We start from the raw sequence: 17,096 nt of genomic DNA, 5'->3' as shown, positions 1-17,096 counted from the left end.
ACAAATTTCAATATAGGTGCACTATTTTTCTGTTGACTACTTTTTTTTCCTTCTTAATTATTTAAACTGACTGTGTATGCTCTGCAACATTTTAGTACAAATTAATACTGGTCCTTAGTTAGCCAAATAACTTAGAAACTTGTATCAATATGTTAAGACTACTACTACTATGGTATTGCTTGCTGAATTTAGAAAAAAGCATATCTTGGTATATCCTCTAATTCAGCAACAAGAGAATGTTATGTGAAGGAAGTAAGCTTGTTGGTTACTAGATTATTTTTTTTTGGACTACTGGAAGAAGTTTGGTCAGGATTTCACTTGAGGAATTATAAAAATGAAAATAGCATGACATTAAGTGTTTGGAAGATTTGGACTAGGTAAAACTAAATTTATTGTAATACTTGTTTGTGTACTTGAAATATGCGTAGAACATACTAATTTCATGAAAACTGTGTTTCTAGCTTGACTCCTATTACCATAATTCTTTAACTGTAAGAATTGTAGGCTCTTTAGGTATAAATTATTATATTTAATTGCTCTATTCCCTTACATTCTTGGGTCTGTTTCTTACCTTATTTTAAAATTATAAAAAAAAAATATACTTCTTTTTATGTTACATTATAATTTTGGCCAGTGACAACTATGGAAGTAATATTGTACCATAAACACTGACATCCAGACTAACTTTGTCTTATATCTATACATGTTCTCTGTGAATCTTTATGTAACAGAGAATTACTGTCAAATATATCAATACATTATCAATTATAGCAGGTGTAATATCATCTTTATTGTTTCCATGGTAATCAATTCTATAAATGGACTTGTTATTTTTATATTTACTTCCTGAAGCAGTGTTCAATCTGGATAGTTTTTATGATCTGATCTTTTTTTGCATTTGTTTAATAAAAGTTTTTATTGAGGTTAAAATGTATAAAAAAGTAAAAACCCTCTTTTATAGGATCTGTTTCTATTAAATTTGTATTGATAGTTTAAATAGAATTATCATGCTTTATCTTTAACTGATACTAAATAAAAAATCATCAATACAATAATTATTCAGTATTTGTATGCATTGAAAGAATATGTTTTCCTGTTTGATTTTAAGGTGTTTAAATAATGAGACCATTAAATACTTCTACACCTTAACCCAAATTGTTTAACTTAATTTATTGGGATGAAGACTGCAAAAAAAGTAACTAACATGGTCCTATGTAAACAAAACTTAAACACTAGACATCCTCACTTTAAGAGATCAAATTGATTCAATTAAAATGTAATACATCCCCATTATACTTACAGGACAATGCTTCCCACAGATCATCATGGCGATTGGGTGATATAAAGTCCACAAAATATAGAATAAACACAAAAAATAATGTATATAAATCCATTTATATTAGATCTTCCATGTGTGTACTAGTCTGACATTATAGCATGTGCTTCAAAGATAATTATAGGACAGACTTATACATGCAAACAACACCAGCCAATCAGAATCCTTGGTATTGTTGACACCTCTACAGACAATGGCAAGCTAATAAGTCTGACGGAGTTCTCCCCCTTTAACTTGCTATAGGCTATATCTTTAAATTAACAAATTACAGAAAAAATGACCACTCATTTTTGAGATTGAATAGATGAAATGTAAGATAATGAGGTTAGTTATAAGGAATATTGGTTACCTTTAATCAATTTGAAATTGGTATATATGATGATTTAGGAGGGAAAAATTAAAAAAAGAAAGTTTATCCATTAAATAGCAGTAATTGTTCTTGTTGCCAAATTAGAATCCCTGATTTAAATCTATCTTTAGAAACTGCAGTAAGTGTTACATGCCCAGTGTCATTTTAAATCTATCTTTAGAAACTGCAGTAAGTGTTACATGTCATTTTAAATCTAGACACTTTAATAGTGATAAAACTACTCTAGTTGTTTAAAGATATATAACTCAGTTTTACAATCAGGTCACTAGGAACTACATTCTATTTATATACTAAAAAAGGAACAGATGAACATAAACTTTCTTCTGTGAACATCTAATTTGTTACATTACCTAATGTATATAAAATAAGTATATCATAAAGGTTTTTTTTTAGTTTTGTTATTTGGAACTTACTGTTTTTTGTTTTTGTTTTTGTTTTTGTTTTGCTTCCCCCCAACTTTTGATAATATCTGATAAACCCACAGTTTTGTTAAACTTTTATTTTTTTTGCTTTGTTTTAATATTATTCACACTACTTTATTCAGATATTTCATTAGATCAGTGGTGGCTATTTCCTCTGGTAAATTTCTTATTAGTCTCTTTAATTCTTGTTGATACTCCCATAATATTTTTTTATTCTGATACATGTAACTTAGTGGCATTTTGGTTTTTTTTACCTTTTAGGATCAAAATACCTTATGTCACCGGTTTATGCTGGGAACTGCCCTACTATTTCTGAACTCTATACAAAAATATAGTCCAAGTGTAATTCCTTTTATATCATTCAGGATCTTTTTCAAAACTAGTAAATATATTTCTGACAATGGTTCAGCTCAATAACACTTTATTATTTCTGCAAAATGAAATTAAAATTCTAGTCTTCAAATCAACTGAAGATTTGAGGGACTACTTTTTGGTCTAGTAATAAAGTAGTATTTAAGGAATTGAGTTCTTGTTCCATGTTCCATCAGTCAAACTCTTCATCCTATCATTAATATTTCATGTTTAACAAACAGGAAGTATAGAGAAGTGATTTTAACCAAGTAAAATTGACGGGTAAATTCAAATTGATATTAAGTATTTGCAAAATCTCATGTTCATAAGCTGAAGTTGGTTTTATTTGAGTATAATTACAGTGTGGGATAAATGCTCAGTTAAAATAGTTTTTGAAGGTAAATGCAAATTTGCACCAGGGTAGGAAACTCACTCAAATTCTAGCCAGTCCTGAATACAATATATTTACTATATGGCTATATATTTTTTTGCTAAAATTAGCCAGCCCTGCCAAAAAATAGCCAGTCTTGGGCTGGCAGGTAGGCTACTATTTCTAACTCTGCTTTGCACAGGTTTAATAATTTTAGGAATAGTTGAAGAGAACAAAATTTGTAAATGTGAGTGAAGTTGGATACTTTTTAACTATTGATTACAGTTCATACTTCAGAAATAGGTAGTAAAGGTGGGCATTCTGTTTCTATATTTTGGAGGGGAAAAAACAGTTCTAAATAATGTGGGATGATTGCAGTTTTATTTTACATCATGTAATCTATGAAAGTTTGTTCATGCTTCAATTTTCACTAGAATAAAAACCTCCAGTGCTAACAGTACTTTGATTTTTTTTTCAAAATGCTTTATCATATTCATTTGCTTGAAAATGCACATGAAATTTGTATACTCTCCATACAGAGATAATAAAACATATAAATATTACTGAGACTGATTCCAAAAAAAAACTCAATCATTTTTTCAGGCTATAAGATTACTTTTATTCCATACTTAAATAAGAGTTTCTGAAAACTTTACCCTTTTCAGAATTTAGTTTTAAAATCCAGGGATAAGTGAACATCACCAAAAGTCCATAATTTTGACCCTCTCTATAAATGACAGCTTTAACCAGGTATATAATGATAGGATAGAAAGATTGAATAACCAAAATATGATCACCTAGATGTAACGAATATACCGGACTTATTCTGTGTACAAGTTAAATCTGAATGTCTGCTTTTCATGAGTGATCATATTTTGATTAATCATGATAATCAATTGTATTTATTATATAGATTTCCTTCTACAATTTTTTGTTGCTATTAATTATTTATTTTGTGAACGGTGGAATGATATTCATGTTGTGATGTTTTGGTGGGAAAAAGTCCAAGAGTGAAATTTCTGAATTTATTTCACAGTGTGAATTATTGAAAAATGTTTGACAGGGAATTCGGTAAATATAATAAAATTGTAGAATTTAAGAAATTGCCATGTAGTGATATTCCCTGGCATACAAATCAGTATCAATAAGTATGCTAAAATGTTTCAAACAGCAGAGAATGAGGGAAACAAAAAAAAAACCAGGAAGTATATAAAATGAGTGAACTAAAGGGGTTTGTTGTTCCTAGCAGAGGCAAGAAAGTAAATGATTTATCAAAGTTTGTTATAAAGCAATAAGCAGTATTACTGATTTTGTATTCCATTTTCTAGATTTGTTTAAATTCCTTCATACCTTTGGTAATTTTTCTTCATGTTTCTTTTAGGACTGCATGAAAGACATTTTAAACATGTTTAGGATGAATGAATGAAAAACAAATAAAAAAAATTCATGTGTTATTTATATGGTAATTTATATATAGGTTTTCGTATAATTTTGGAAAACATTTTCTATATTGGTCCTAAATATATGTTCCATATTTTTTAAAACATATGTTGCCATTGTTTCAGTGTAAAACAATCAGTGAATGACAAGACAAGTACTTGTCCAACTGCATTTTTTTAACGTGAAATGGTGGTTGACCAATTTGTCTTAATTTCAATTTCTTCGATGGATACAAGTCTAGTAAAAACGTTAATCTTTATTGCACATTTCTGAAATTATTAAAAGTATGAGTATTACAGGAAAAAAGTTTTTCATTGCCATGGTAAAGGAGTATTGGTTGAAGCTATTCATTGCCTTGGTAAAGGGGGTAATGGTTGAAGCTTTTCATTGCAATGGTAAAGGGGGTATTGGTTGAAGCTTTTCATTGCAATGGTAAAGGGGGTATTGGTTGAAGCTTCTCATTGCAATGGATGTTGGTTGAAGCTTTCCATTGCCATGGTAAAGGGGGTAATGGTTCAAGCTTTTCATTGCCATGATAAAGGGGGTATTGGTTGAAGCTTTCATTTTCATGATAAAGGGGGTGTTGGTTGAAGCTTTTCATTGCAATGGTAAAGGGGGTGTTGGTTGAAGCTATTCATTGCCATGGTAAAGGGGGTATTGGTTGAAGCTTTTCATTGCAATGGTAAAGGGGGTAATGATTGAAGCTTTCCATTGCCATGGTAAAGGGGGTAATGGTTGAAGCTTTTCATTGCAATGGTAAAGGGGGTATTGGTTGAAGCTTCTCATTGCAATGGATGTTGGTTGAAGCTTTCCATTGCCATGGTAAAGGGGGTAATGGTTCAAGCTTTTCATTGCCATGATAAAGGGGGTATTGGTTGAAGCTTTTCATTTTCATGATAAAGGAGGTGTTGGTTAAAGCTTTTCATTGCAATGGTAAAGGGGGTAATGGTTGAAGCTTTTCATTGCCATGGTAAAGGGGGTAATGGTTGAAGCTTTCCATTGCCATGGTAAAGGGGGTATTGGTTGAAGCTTTTCATTGCAATGGGAAAGGGGGTATTGGTTGAAGCTTTTCATTGCCATGGTAAAAGGGGTGTTGGTTGAAGCTTTTCATTGCAATGATAAAGGGGGTTATGGTTGAAGCTTTTCATTTTCATGATAAAAGGGGTTATGGTTGAAGCTTTTCATTGCAATGGTAAAGGGGGTTATGGTTGAAACTTTTTTTGTTATGATAAAAGGTGCATTCATGCTTTGAGTAATTGGTTGCCATGAATTTTGCTATTCAACAAAAACAAAAGCCAGTAGTTTAGTACAGATAAGTGTTCTCCTTACATATGACATTTTATTGCTTAGTTTTCTAATATTTTCTGCAAATAGGACATGTCTGTCCAAAATCAGTATAACAGTCTTTGCAATATGTTGCTTTACATGTTTGGTGCTTACATGCATTCATTGAATTAGTTGAGTTTTGATCTTCCCCACATTTCATACAGAAATTATCATTTACCACACCTTTGGACCATGGACGTATAATGTTTTTAAGCGACATTCTTTTTTCTGCCTGCTTTTGAAATTGTAGAGACTTTACATGTTGCTTTATGAACATGTGTTCTTGCTTTCTGTTATAGAGCATTTTTTTATGCAAGAAAGTTATGCGATCTTGCTCTTGTTCTGGATAGTAAAAAGCACATATCTTTCTATTCAGTCTTTTCCCATAAGCTTGCATTATGACAAACATAAACGCAGTGAAATAAGCCCCACAGAGGACAGGGATATCATCAATGCCAGGTGCTGTCGGATCTGGAAGACAGAGTGTTGTGTTGTAGCTAGCTTCATATGTATTTTCAATATTTATGTTTTTAATGAACAGGTTTATGAAATCTGCCATAGTACCACCTTTGACTCTGAGGTTGATTTTACTTTCTCCAGTGACCTCTACGTTGACCTTACCATATCTATTAACAAGGTACAAGATATAGTAAAACACATAGTTAATAAATATGATCAGTGCAGCTAGAAGCATGTGCAGTAGGAGCAGGACAGTACCCATCTCCATTTCTCTGAGCTCACGTGATGACATTCTTGGTAGTATGGTATTGATGTATGTCCTTCGTTCCTTTTTACGGAGAGGAAGAACGGTTTGCTCGTTTCTCTCTTTACATGCTGAATCATACTCTTTAAACTTGGAGGTAATATAGATGTTGTCGTATTCATTTTTTGCTAAGTAGTTCTTTAAGTAAAATACTGCCTGGATGAGAAGTAGAATGAGAGAAAGTGCCAAACATTTGTTGAAAATATCAACTGCTATTGTGAAGGTGCCCTTCCTTTCGGTCAGTGCTGTGCCTACTTCTTGTATAAGTTCCTTGGCTGTTTTAGATGCATTGTAAACTTTGTCAGCTGTAGATTTATTAGTGATCTCAAACTTAAACCATTTTTTGATTTGATTGACAAGGTTAATCAAGTGTTGAGCAATGTTTTCAGCAGCTTGATCCAATACCTTGACTGGAGAACACAGGATATTTGTGCTGACCACTCTACAGACTTCATCAATGGTAAGTGTTTGGCAAAGTACATCATCAAAATTTGGAACATATCTGAAATCAGATCAAATAATATCAGGACCTCTTTGAATAAGGATAGTCAATGATCAGTTTTATATTTTTCATCAAACCAAAGATTTAATTGACCATAGAAATAAGTGTGCCTGTCTAAACTGAACCCCTTTTGGACCTTTACAATAAAACATGTCTAAACTGAACTCTTTTGGACCTTAACAGTAAAACATGTTTAAACTGAACCCCTTTTGACCCTTTACAGTAAAACATTTCTAAACAGAACCCCTTTTGGACCTCTGAAATTTAACATGTCTAAACTGAACCCCTTTTGATCCTTTACAGTAAAACATGTTTAAACTGAACCCCTTTTGGTCCTTTACAGTAAAACATGTTTAAACTGAACCCCTTTTGGTCCTTTACTGTAAAACATTTCTAAACAGAACCCCTTTTTGACCTCCGAAGTTCAACATGTTTAAATTGAACCCCTTTTGGCCCTTTACAGTAAAACATTTCTAAACAGAATCCCTTTTTGGACCTTTACAGTGAAACATATGTAAACTGAACCCCTTTTGGACCTTTGCAGTGAAACATGTTCCTAAACTGAAGACCTTTTGGATCTTCAAATGGTTTTGGTTTATCCAGGGTCAAAATTAATTAACAAATTAATTAATTAATTAATAAACTGATATAAAGGGACTCTCAATAGTCTTGTTTAGACAGGTTATTGGATGATTCAGGGTTCAGTTTAGACAGGTTATTGGATGATTCAGGGCTCTGTTTAGACATGTTATTAGATGATTCATGGTTCTGTTTAGACTGGTTATTGGATGATTCATAATTTTGTTTAGACAGGTCATTGGATGATTCATGGTTCTGTTTAGACAGGTCATTGGATGATTCAGGGTTCTATTTAGACATGTTATTGGATGGTTCATGATTCTGTTTAGACAGGTTATTGGGCAATTCAGGGTTATGTTTAGACAGGTCATTGGATGATTCATGGTTCTGTTTAGACAGGTCATTGGACGATTCATGGTTCTCTTTAGACAGGTCATTGGATGATTCATGTTTCTATTTAGACAGGTTATTGGATGATTCATGATTCTGTTTGGACAGGTTATTGGATGATTCATGGTTCTATTTAGACAGGTCATTGGATGATTCAGGGTTCTGTTTAGACAGGTTGTTGGATGATTCAGGGTTCTATTTAGACAGGTTTCTCTGTAATTATTTATGATTTTTGAGTTTTGAAATTAATTTTTGAAAGCTATAAACACATTGTTCCTAATGACATGGCAGAAAGCTCTGTTGTTGCTTTTTTTTTTTTTTAAGGTTTTGCCCCACCCCTTTTTTGAAAGAAGAGGCTTAAAAGGATCATTGAATTGATAGAAAAAGTTTATTAATAATCCATTTTTTATGATTCTGATGTAAACCTGTTCCCTATGAAATGTTGTTTTAAAAATTGTTACAGGGTATTCTTATCTTTACCTTTTTTACGACTAAAAGGGTCACACATTTTGGGCCATGCCCAAAAACATAAACTTTTTTATTTTTGGTCCAATATCAAAATAATTTATTTGATTTCTTATGGAAATCCTTGCCTGCATTTTCAATCAGATTTCAGATATCTCTTACAGTTTTTAGTATGTAAAGGGTTGAAGGGGCCACACCAAAAAAACAACAACTTTTTACATTTTTGGTCAGATTTTGAAAATGTTTATAAAGTTTTGTATTTTGTGGTATATATTTGAGTTACACCACTGCACTCTGTGAAGCTCTTTATTTGACTTTAAATCTCGACCAAGTGCCATGACATAGTGAATTGTTTATTTCTTTTCATCTAGGCTTTTGATATTTATTTATTTTCCAGAAACAAATTCTGGCATTTATAAGAAAGCACTTTTGTTGTTATTTTTTGAAATTCTTATTGCAAATGTTAAAGGAATTGACAACTTCTGTTCTGGTCAAAATATTATTCTGTATTTTACATTTAATCACAGTAAAAATTGAGATCTGTATCAAGCTTTAATTTTGTGCCCATAGCAGGTATATCTTGCTGTGCTCTGTGAAGCATCTTTTGCCCAAAAACTTCAATGGAATTTGCCTAAACAGAAAGGCAATGAAGCAAGGACATCATACAAAATATCAAATAATTCATAGAACAGTTTCAGAGGAGAGGTTTCCATAAACTCCAACAAAACTCACTAAATCAAGATGGTGGTGTAGTATACATCTACATTTTACAACAGTACACCACACAGTATATCAAAAGAATTCATGAAGTAGTTTCAGAAGAGTTGCATCCACAAAACTTTATTTTAGCGACAAACAGTGAGATACCCACCATTACCACATCCTTCTTTCACTTTATGGCAATGGACAAATTAATGATATATACACTAAACCTAGGTTTTATACTAAATGATTTTGCTATGTATCCTTAGTTACAATTAATTGTGAAGCTCATGTCTTCTGTTAACTTTTGATAGTATGCATACTGATAAGTGCTGTCCTAAAACAGTGATGTAAGTATAAAGACTATAATGTCACTGTAAATGAAAGTTTGTGACATCACTATTATGAAAGAACTGCGAGTCATTGAAAACAACAGAACTGATATCAGTGTGAATGACAGAACTGATATTGGTGTGAATGACAGAACAGATATCAGTGTGAATGACAAAACTGACATCACTGTAAATGACAGAATTGCCATTAATGTAAATGACAGAATTGACACAACTGTCAATGACAGAACTGACATCTGTGTAAATGGTAGTTGTGTGTTATCTCTGTGTATGACAGAACTATGAGTCATTGTAAAAAGCAGAAGTAATATCACTGTAAATGGCAGAACTATCATCACAGAAAATATCAGAACTGACATCACTGTTAATGAAAGAACTGACATAATAGCAAATGGAACAACTGACATCACTCTTAAGACAGAACTTACAACACTGTAAATTATAGAATTAACATCACTGTAAATGATAGTTCTGTGACATCACTGTAAATGATAGTTCTGTGACATCACTATAAATTACAGTACTGAAATCACTGTAATCTACAAATGATATAACTGACATCACTGTAAGTTACAGTACTGACAACAGTGTAAACTACGGAAGTGACATCACTGTAAATAATGGAAGTGACATCACTGTTCTGTGACATCACTATAAATAACAGTACTGAAATCACTGTAAACTACAAATGATATAACTGACATCACTGTAAGTTACAGTACTGACAACAGTGTAAACTACAGAAGTGACATCACTGTAAGTTACAGTACTGGAAACAGTGTAAACTACAGAAGTGACATCACTGTAAATAACAGAAATGACATCCCTGTAAGTTACAGTACTGAAAACAGTGTAAACTACAGAAGTGACATCACTGTAAATAACAGAAGTGACATCACTGCAAGTTACAGTACTGAAAACAGTGTAAACTACAGAAGTGACATCACTGTAAATGACAGAAGTGACATCACTGTAAATAACAGAAGTGACATCACTGTAAGTTACAGTACTACAACAGTTTAAACTACAGAAGTAACATCACTGTAAATAACAGAAGTGACATCACTGTAAGTTACAGTACTGACAACATTGTAAACTACAGAAGTGACATCACTATAAATGACAGAATTACCATTACTGTAAATGACAGAACTCTTTCATTATTACAACATTACAAAACATTTTAGCCTGTTTATAATAATACCTCACTTACCTTGCTACATTTTTTAATGTTTCTTTGCATTTTGTGTATGCATCATTGATACCATTAACACATTTTCTGTACACTTTTCCAATTACTTTGTCACATTCCTAAAGTCAAAGTAAAGTTATTCTTATCAATATTAACCTAACAAGATCATTATCCCATTATATTTCTCAAATCAACTTTGTTTCTAAATGATGAACAATATGTAACTGATGAAAAGCTACATAAACTTAACAATGAATTAAACTGAGGTTTTAGAAGACTGGCTATGACTTAAACAAAACTGATGAAAGGATCAGAGGATATTACTGTGAACACATTGTAAATAATTTGATACAGGTTTGATGCCAGTTTTTGTACCAGTCTTTAATTAGTGATTAAAGTTTTGTTAAAAAATAATCAATATGGTTGCTGTCTTTCATTCAAGCAATAATGTCTTCCAACTCTTACAACTAAACATATGATACCTTAGATGCATAGTCCAGAGCTCCACTGACCTCTTTTACATGGTGTTTCACTGCCTCAAGAGCCTTGTATATAGGTTCAATAGCCTCTTCTATAGTATCACCTATCTTTTTGATGTCCTCTCCCTGACTTTGCAAGGCAGCCTTAATCTTTTCAATAGGTATTTCCAGTTGTTGTCGGAGGGAGTAAGTCTGATTATGGAACAGCTCTGTGCTACATGCCATGCTGCGAGAAACTTCTGACATGTTGTTGGAGATATTTCGTATTGGTCTTGACAAAAGTAATCCAAATATCAAGGCTAATATGGCTACTCTTCCTCGACTTGTGAACAAACTTGGTATAGTAAGAACCATGATACATCTGACATGAACAGAAATGGCAAGTAAAAGGCAAGCTAGAAAAGTAAATCCACAGCAAATATAACCAGCAAGATTGTAAGGATAGTTAAAACTGTATACAAGGATAACAAACAGGATACCGCCAGCAAAAATACCACCAAATATCCCAAAAACAGCTTTCAGACAAGTGAATGTATGACGATCACTTTTAAATAACATGTTGGCAAATGTAACTCCTGGATTCTTCTTTTCAATATTTGCTCCCTTGTATCTCTGCTCAAATACATGAGGTTCCCCTTCACCTTCAACCTTGTTAACTTGCTCAAAAACATCAGATTCATCTTCACCTTCCATTGTAGTCATAATGAACATCTGAAAATAATGAAAATTATAAACCATGTGTTTAATGCCCTTGTTAGGCTGGGAGAACTCTTCTAGTTGAGTAACCCAATTTGTTTATTTAATTCCTCTGCCATGTTGACAGAGCTCATCTAGTTGTGTAACCTATTCATAATGCCCATGCCATGCTAAGAGAGCTCATTTAGTGGAGTAACCTATTCATAATGCCCTGCCATGCTAAGAGAGCTCATTTAGTGGAGTAACCTATTCATAATGCCCTGCCATGCTAAGAGAGCTCATTTAGTGGAGTAACCTATTCATAATGCCCCTGCCATGCTAAGAGAGCTCATTTAGTGGAGTAACCTATTCATAATGCCCATGCCATGCTAAGAGAGCTCATTTAGTGGAGTAACCTATTCATAATGCCCTGCCATGCTAAGAGAGCTCATCTAGTGGAGTAATCTATTCATAATGCCCATGCCATGCTAAGAGAGCTCATCTAGTTGAGTAACCTCTTATAATGTCCTTGCCATGCTAAGAGAGCTCATCTAGTTGAGTAACCTCTTATAATGTCCTTGCCATGCTAAGAGAGCTCATCTAGTTGAGTAACCTCTTATAATGTCCTTGCTATGCTAAGAGAGCTTTTCTAGAATAGCATTAAATGATCTTGCCATGATGTGGTGACCTAAGTTGCATTGAAAAACAATCAATGGATTAATCTAGCAGAGTAACCCTTGTCAGACTGAAAGAGCTCTTCTACTAGAAGGACCCAGTGTGACCTTTGGGAGCTAGGTCAAATGTTGTGTTATCACATACTAATGGATTTGATTTGGCTAGTATTTGTTTTTGTATTGATGGCTTTCAGTGAAGTTTTTCATGCAAATGAATAATGCATTTACATACAGAGAAACAGCAATTTGAAATAGAGACAGAAAATATCACATTGAGTTCAGATAGGTTGAGATGTTTTTTTTCTTTTGAAACATTCATAACTGACATTAATCTGTATATCGGTAATGTCACAATTGATTTGACATAATGATGTCATTTGATATTGCCGTTAATTTTAGTATCACAACAGTAGCCTGCCAAAATAAATATCACACAAAACAATTGAAGAACAAAGAAATAGCTGATAAAATCAGATTCATTGACTGAGATGTATTTAATGGACAATTAAGCTAAACATTAAGGGGTACTAACCAAAAGCAACTAATATGGCAACAAGCATTGATAAAAAGTAATCTTAGTTGCACATTGGTTTATAGTCTTACCATCTTATCAGCATTTTAGTCATAGCCATGATTATTCTCAGATGGAATGATAATACTCCCATCTTACCAGCAGTTTACAATCAAAGCTATGATTATTCTCAGAAGGAATGATAATGCTCACATCTTACCAGCAGTTTACAGTCATAGCCATGATTATTCTCAGGTGGAATTATAATACTCCCATCTTACCAGCAGTTTACAATCAAAGCTATGATTATTCTCAGATGGAATGATAATGCTCACATCTTACCAGCAGTTTACAGTCATAGCCATGATTATTCTCAGGTGGAATGATAATACATCTTACCAGCAGTTTACAGTCATAGCCATGATCATTCTCAGATGGAATGATAATACTCACATCTTACCAGCAGTTTACAGTCATAGCCATGATTATTTTCAGGTGGAATGATAATACTCATATCTTACCAGTAGTCTACAGTTTGAGTCAAATTGTTCTGAGATGGAATGATAATACTCACATCTTACCAGCAGTTTACAGTCATAGCCATAATTATTTTCAGGTGGAATGATAATACTCATATCTTACCAGTAGTCTACAGTTTGAGTCAAATTGTTATGAGATGGAATGATAAATACTTTTATCTTACCAGTAGTCTACAGTTTGAGTCAAATTGTTCTGAGATGGAATGATAAATACTTTTATCTTACCAGTAGTCTACAGTTTGAGTCAAATTGTTATGAGATGGAATGATAAATACTTTTATCTTACCAGTAGTCTACAGTTTGAGTCAAATTGTTCTGAGATGGAATGATAAATACTTTTATCTTACCAACAGTTTACAGTAAGAGCAAAGGTTGATCTAAGATTGAATGATAAATACTCATATCTTATTAGTGGTCTATAGTTTGAGCCTTATTGTTCTCAGTCTCATGTTTTAGCAACAATTTCCAATCAGTACCAAGATTGTTCTCAGATGGAATGATAAATACTCTTTATCTTACCTCTGGTCTATAATCTAAATTTGTTCTCTTCCAAACAAAGTCTGAACCAAGGTTGTTCCAGATGGCATGAAAGACACTGATATCTGATCTGTGGTCTACAGTCTGAGCCAAGACTGTTCTTGAATGGCATGAAAGATTCTCATATCTTACTGTGGTCTATAGTCTTAGCCAAGATTGTTCTCTGGTAGAATGATTAATACTCATATGTAACTTGTGGTCTATAGTCTGCGCCCAGATTGCTCTCTGGTCGAATGGTATGAAAGATACTCATGTCTTACTGTGGTCTTTATTCTGAGCCAAGGTTGTTCTCTGGTGGAGTGATTATTACTCATATCTAACTTGTGGTCTATAGTCTGCGCCAAGATTGCTCTCTGGTCGAATGGCATGAAAGATACTCATATCTTACCTGTGGTCTACAGTCTGAGTGAAGACTGTAGATGAATGGCATGAAAGAAACTCATATCTTACCTGTGGTCTACAATCTGAGTGAAGACTGTTCTCGAATGACATGAAAGATACTCATATCTTACCTGTGGTCTACAATATGAGTGAAGACTGTTCTTGAATGACATGAAAGATACTCATATCTTACCTGTGGTCTACAATATGAGCGAAGACTGTTCTCGAATGACAATGAAAGATACTCATATCTTACCTGTGGTCTACAATACGAGTGAAGACTGTTCTCGAATGACATGAAAGATACTCATATCTTACCTGTGGTCTACAATATGAGCGAAGACTGTTCTCGAATGACAATGAAAGATACTCATATCTTACCTGTGGTCTACAATATGAGTGAAGACAGTTTTCGAATGACATGAAAGATATTCATATCTTACCTGTGGTCTACAATTTGAGCGAAGACTGTTCTCGAATGACATGAAAGATACTCATATCTTACCTGTGGTGTACAATTTGAGCGTGAACTTTTCTTGAATGGCATTAAAGATGCACATATCTTATCTGTGATCTTTTATATAAGTCTGAGCCAAGATTGCTCTCTGGTAGATTTATAAATATTCATATCTTACCTGTGGTCTATAGTCAGATCTCAGCTAGTGGTATTTTTTTTTCAGCTGTTTTATGGCCTGGGTAATGCTTACAAGGAATAAACAGTTAATGGTTGCTTGCTGAATTCTTCAGTGAATCTATCAGAATGAAAGTAATAAAATACCAGGAAAAAATGTTAAGAATGCCACTTACAACTAAACAAGGTCCTTCCTTATAGGATTGATTAGGATTTCTGATGTTAAATATGATAAATATAATGAGTAAGGGTGATGGTAAAAATGATAAATATAATGATAAGATAGATACTTGTAGGTGTTACTTACTGATACATGTATAATTTGATTGGAAATCATTATTGTTCATTTTCATAGTTAACAAGTCAATGTTGATAGAGGAAACTTTGGAATGTCTGGTTCTTAATACAGATAATGTTAGTCTAAAGTATTAAGCTGATGAAATAGAGTCAATTTTTTCTGGTGTAGATAGTTGGGGTTCTCTCCTTATACTGTGTTATTCTCCCTTTTATTCTTGCATTTAAATATTCAAAGTAAAAAAAAAAGGAAATTCATGTTGTCCTTAACAATATATATATTTTTACACCATAATAAGATGGACAAAATTATTAAGTCAATACTTGAGAAGATTTTATTGATATTTTATACAATGTTCCTAAAAACACACAAGAACATAGTAAAAAATACATGTTTCCAAATATGTGGTAAAATATGCATAGGACTGATGTGGAAGCATTTGTTTTTTGTGCATATAAAATAAGTGTTTTCTAAAATCATGATAAAAATCATGTTAAAAATTACTTTATGATTTTTATTTACATGTTTATTTTGTGAATTTATTTACTAGTATGTATTGTAATAACCTATATAGGATTCATTTTCATTGTTCTTCTGTCTGATGACTAACAGCTTTTCTATTCAAAGCCACTTGATCAGTATACTCTGTCACTCCTTCATTTTTTATCTTCCCATCTTATATAAATCATTCAAATCTGCCCAAACTTTTCTGATCAGTATCTTTGTGATGGCTATTCTTTCCATCATTACAGATGTTAAAAAGACAGGAAATGGATGAAGTACCAAGGAAATCATTTTCTGTGGTAGTACTTCTTTCCTGGATTCATGAAAGCAGCTCTTTGTTCTGTGTATTGTTCTATTAAAACCCTTATTATGTGGATGTTAGTAAAACAGAGCCTGAGAATACCAAGTCAATTGTATACCCTCCAGAATTACAGTGCTTACTTACACTCCATTTCCAAAAAATAAAATCATTTGTCCATATAAATAATTCTTGTATTTATATGTTAGAATCAAATGTTATGATTCAGTAATGTATTACATTTAGGTAGTTTTACATAAATTCATAAATCTGAAATTTATCATTTTTTCTACAAAAATTAAAGGTGATTTCTTTTTTCTATGTAACGCCTCAATTAATTGTAATTTGTATGATGTGTTTAAATTAGTTTTGCTTTGAACCCAAACAGAGTAATACTGATATAAGAATGGTGGTACTTTAGATTCCAGAAAAGAATTTTTATAAGTCTTACTGAATAAGTGTTGTTTTTATACATAGACGTGCTGAGTTGTACTGTTTTAGTTATGGTACCAATGAAAAATTCATCAACATTTTATGAGCGGGTATGTGTTTCTAGACAAGCAGAGGATATTTACCCTACAGGTGCACCTTGTCCATGCTTTAAATGGAGCCTTAGGTACTCACTTAGTACATGTTATTTTTTTGTTCTTTGTTGTATGAGTCTGTTTTCCCTTTCTAGTCATCATCCCTGCATGAATTTCATTCTTTTAATCTTGGTTCCCTTGATGACCATTTTATTTGTATGGAAGGCCATTACATATTTTTCAGCATCCACTGATCATGGTTTTCTAGACCAAATTTGACATATCTACCATGTTTTGACAGCTTTGTTGGCATACAAATGAACTTGCATGAAAAATGTTATGATTTATGAAAAATACGTTTAATTATGTTTACGTTAAAAATGTTTAATCATTAGCTTAATCTCTATCAACTACTTTTATTCAATCAACAAACATTCTATTTTAATCATCAGTAGAATTTGTTTAAAAACTTGAAATAAATATATCA

General features: G+C 32.7%; 3 protein-coding genes across 4 annotated transcripts in view; 1 reads left to right on the top strand and 2 right to left on the bottom strand.

The window, feature by feature from the left end:
* The window catches only part of LOC148608736 (uncharacterized), a 74,293-nt gene extending 72,812 nt beyond the window's left edge, over nt 1-1,481 (bottom strand). Inside the window, exon 1 of the mRNA XM_088596447.1 lies at nt 1,301-1,481. Within this exon, the coding sequence (XP_088452573.1) occupies nt 1,301-1,394 (94 nt within the window). The 5' untranslated portion in view covers nt 1,395-1,481. The remainder of the gene's footprint in view (nt 1-1,300) is intronic.
* Nucleotides 1-17,096, top strand: part of LOC148608732 (cysteine--tRNA ligase, cytoplasmic-like) — a 169,518-nt gene that overhangs the window by 81,375 nt on the left and 71,047 nt on the right. The gene's annotated exons all lie outside the window — the stretch shown is intronic.
* LOC148608735 (DC-STAMP domain-containing protein 2-like) lies at nt 4,488-15,097 on the bottom strand. Its single transcript, XM_088596446.1, has 4 exons — nt 14,993-15,097; nt 11,044-11,751; nt 10,583-10,680; nt 4,488-6,880 (listed from the first exon to the last, which is right to left on the bottom strand). Exons 2-4 carry the CDS (start codon nt 11,749-11,751, stop codon nt 5,644-5,646), a joined length of 2,043 nt encoding a protein of 680 aa, XP_088452572.1. The 5' UTR covers nt 14,993-15,097; the 3' UTR covers nt 4,488-5,643.

The sequence above is a fragment of the Perna viridis genome, chromosome 8 (genome assembly GCF_037379345.1).
Source record: "Perna viridis isolate PV_CMFRI_1.1 ecotype Kerala chromosome 8, ASM3737934v1, whole genome shotgun sequence".
Lineage (NCBI taxonomy): Eukaryota > Metazoa > Mollusca > Bivalvia > Mytilida > Mytilidae > Perna > Perna viridis.
Note: the sequence above shows the minus strand (reverse complement) of the source record. Positions and strands in the feature narration are given on the sequence as shown.

What these genes read in the sequence shown, in the direction of transcription:
- LOC148608735 (XM_088596446.1), bottom strand. Translation starts at nt 11,751, where the DNA reads ATGTTCATTATGACTACAATGGAAGGTGAAGATGAATCTGATGTTTTT. An exon ending in CTCTGGACTATGCATCTAAG is followed by an intron (nt 10,681 to 11,043) that starts GTATCATATGTT and finishes CTTTGACTTTAG; the next exon opens with GAATGTGACAAAGTAATTGG. An exon ending in ACATTAAAAAATGTAGCAAG is followed by an intron (nt 6,881 to 10,582) that starts GTAAGTGAGGTA and finishes ATCTGATTTCAG; the next exon opens with ATATGTTCCAAATTTTGATG.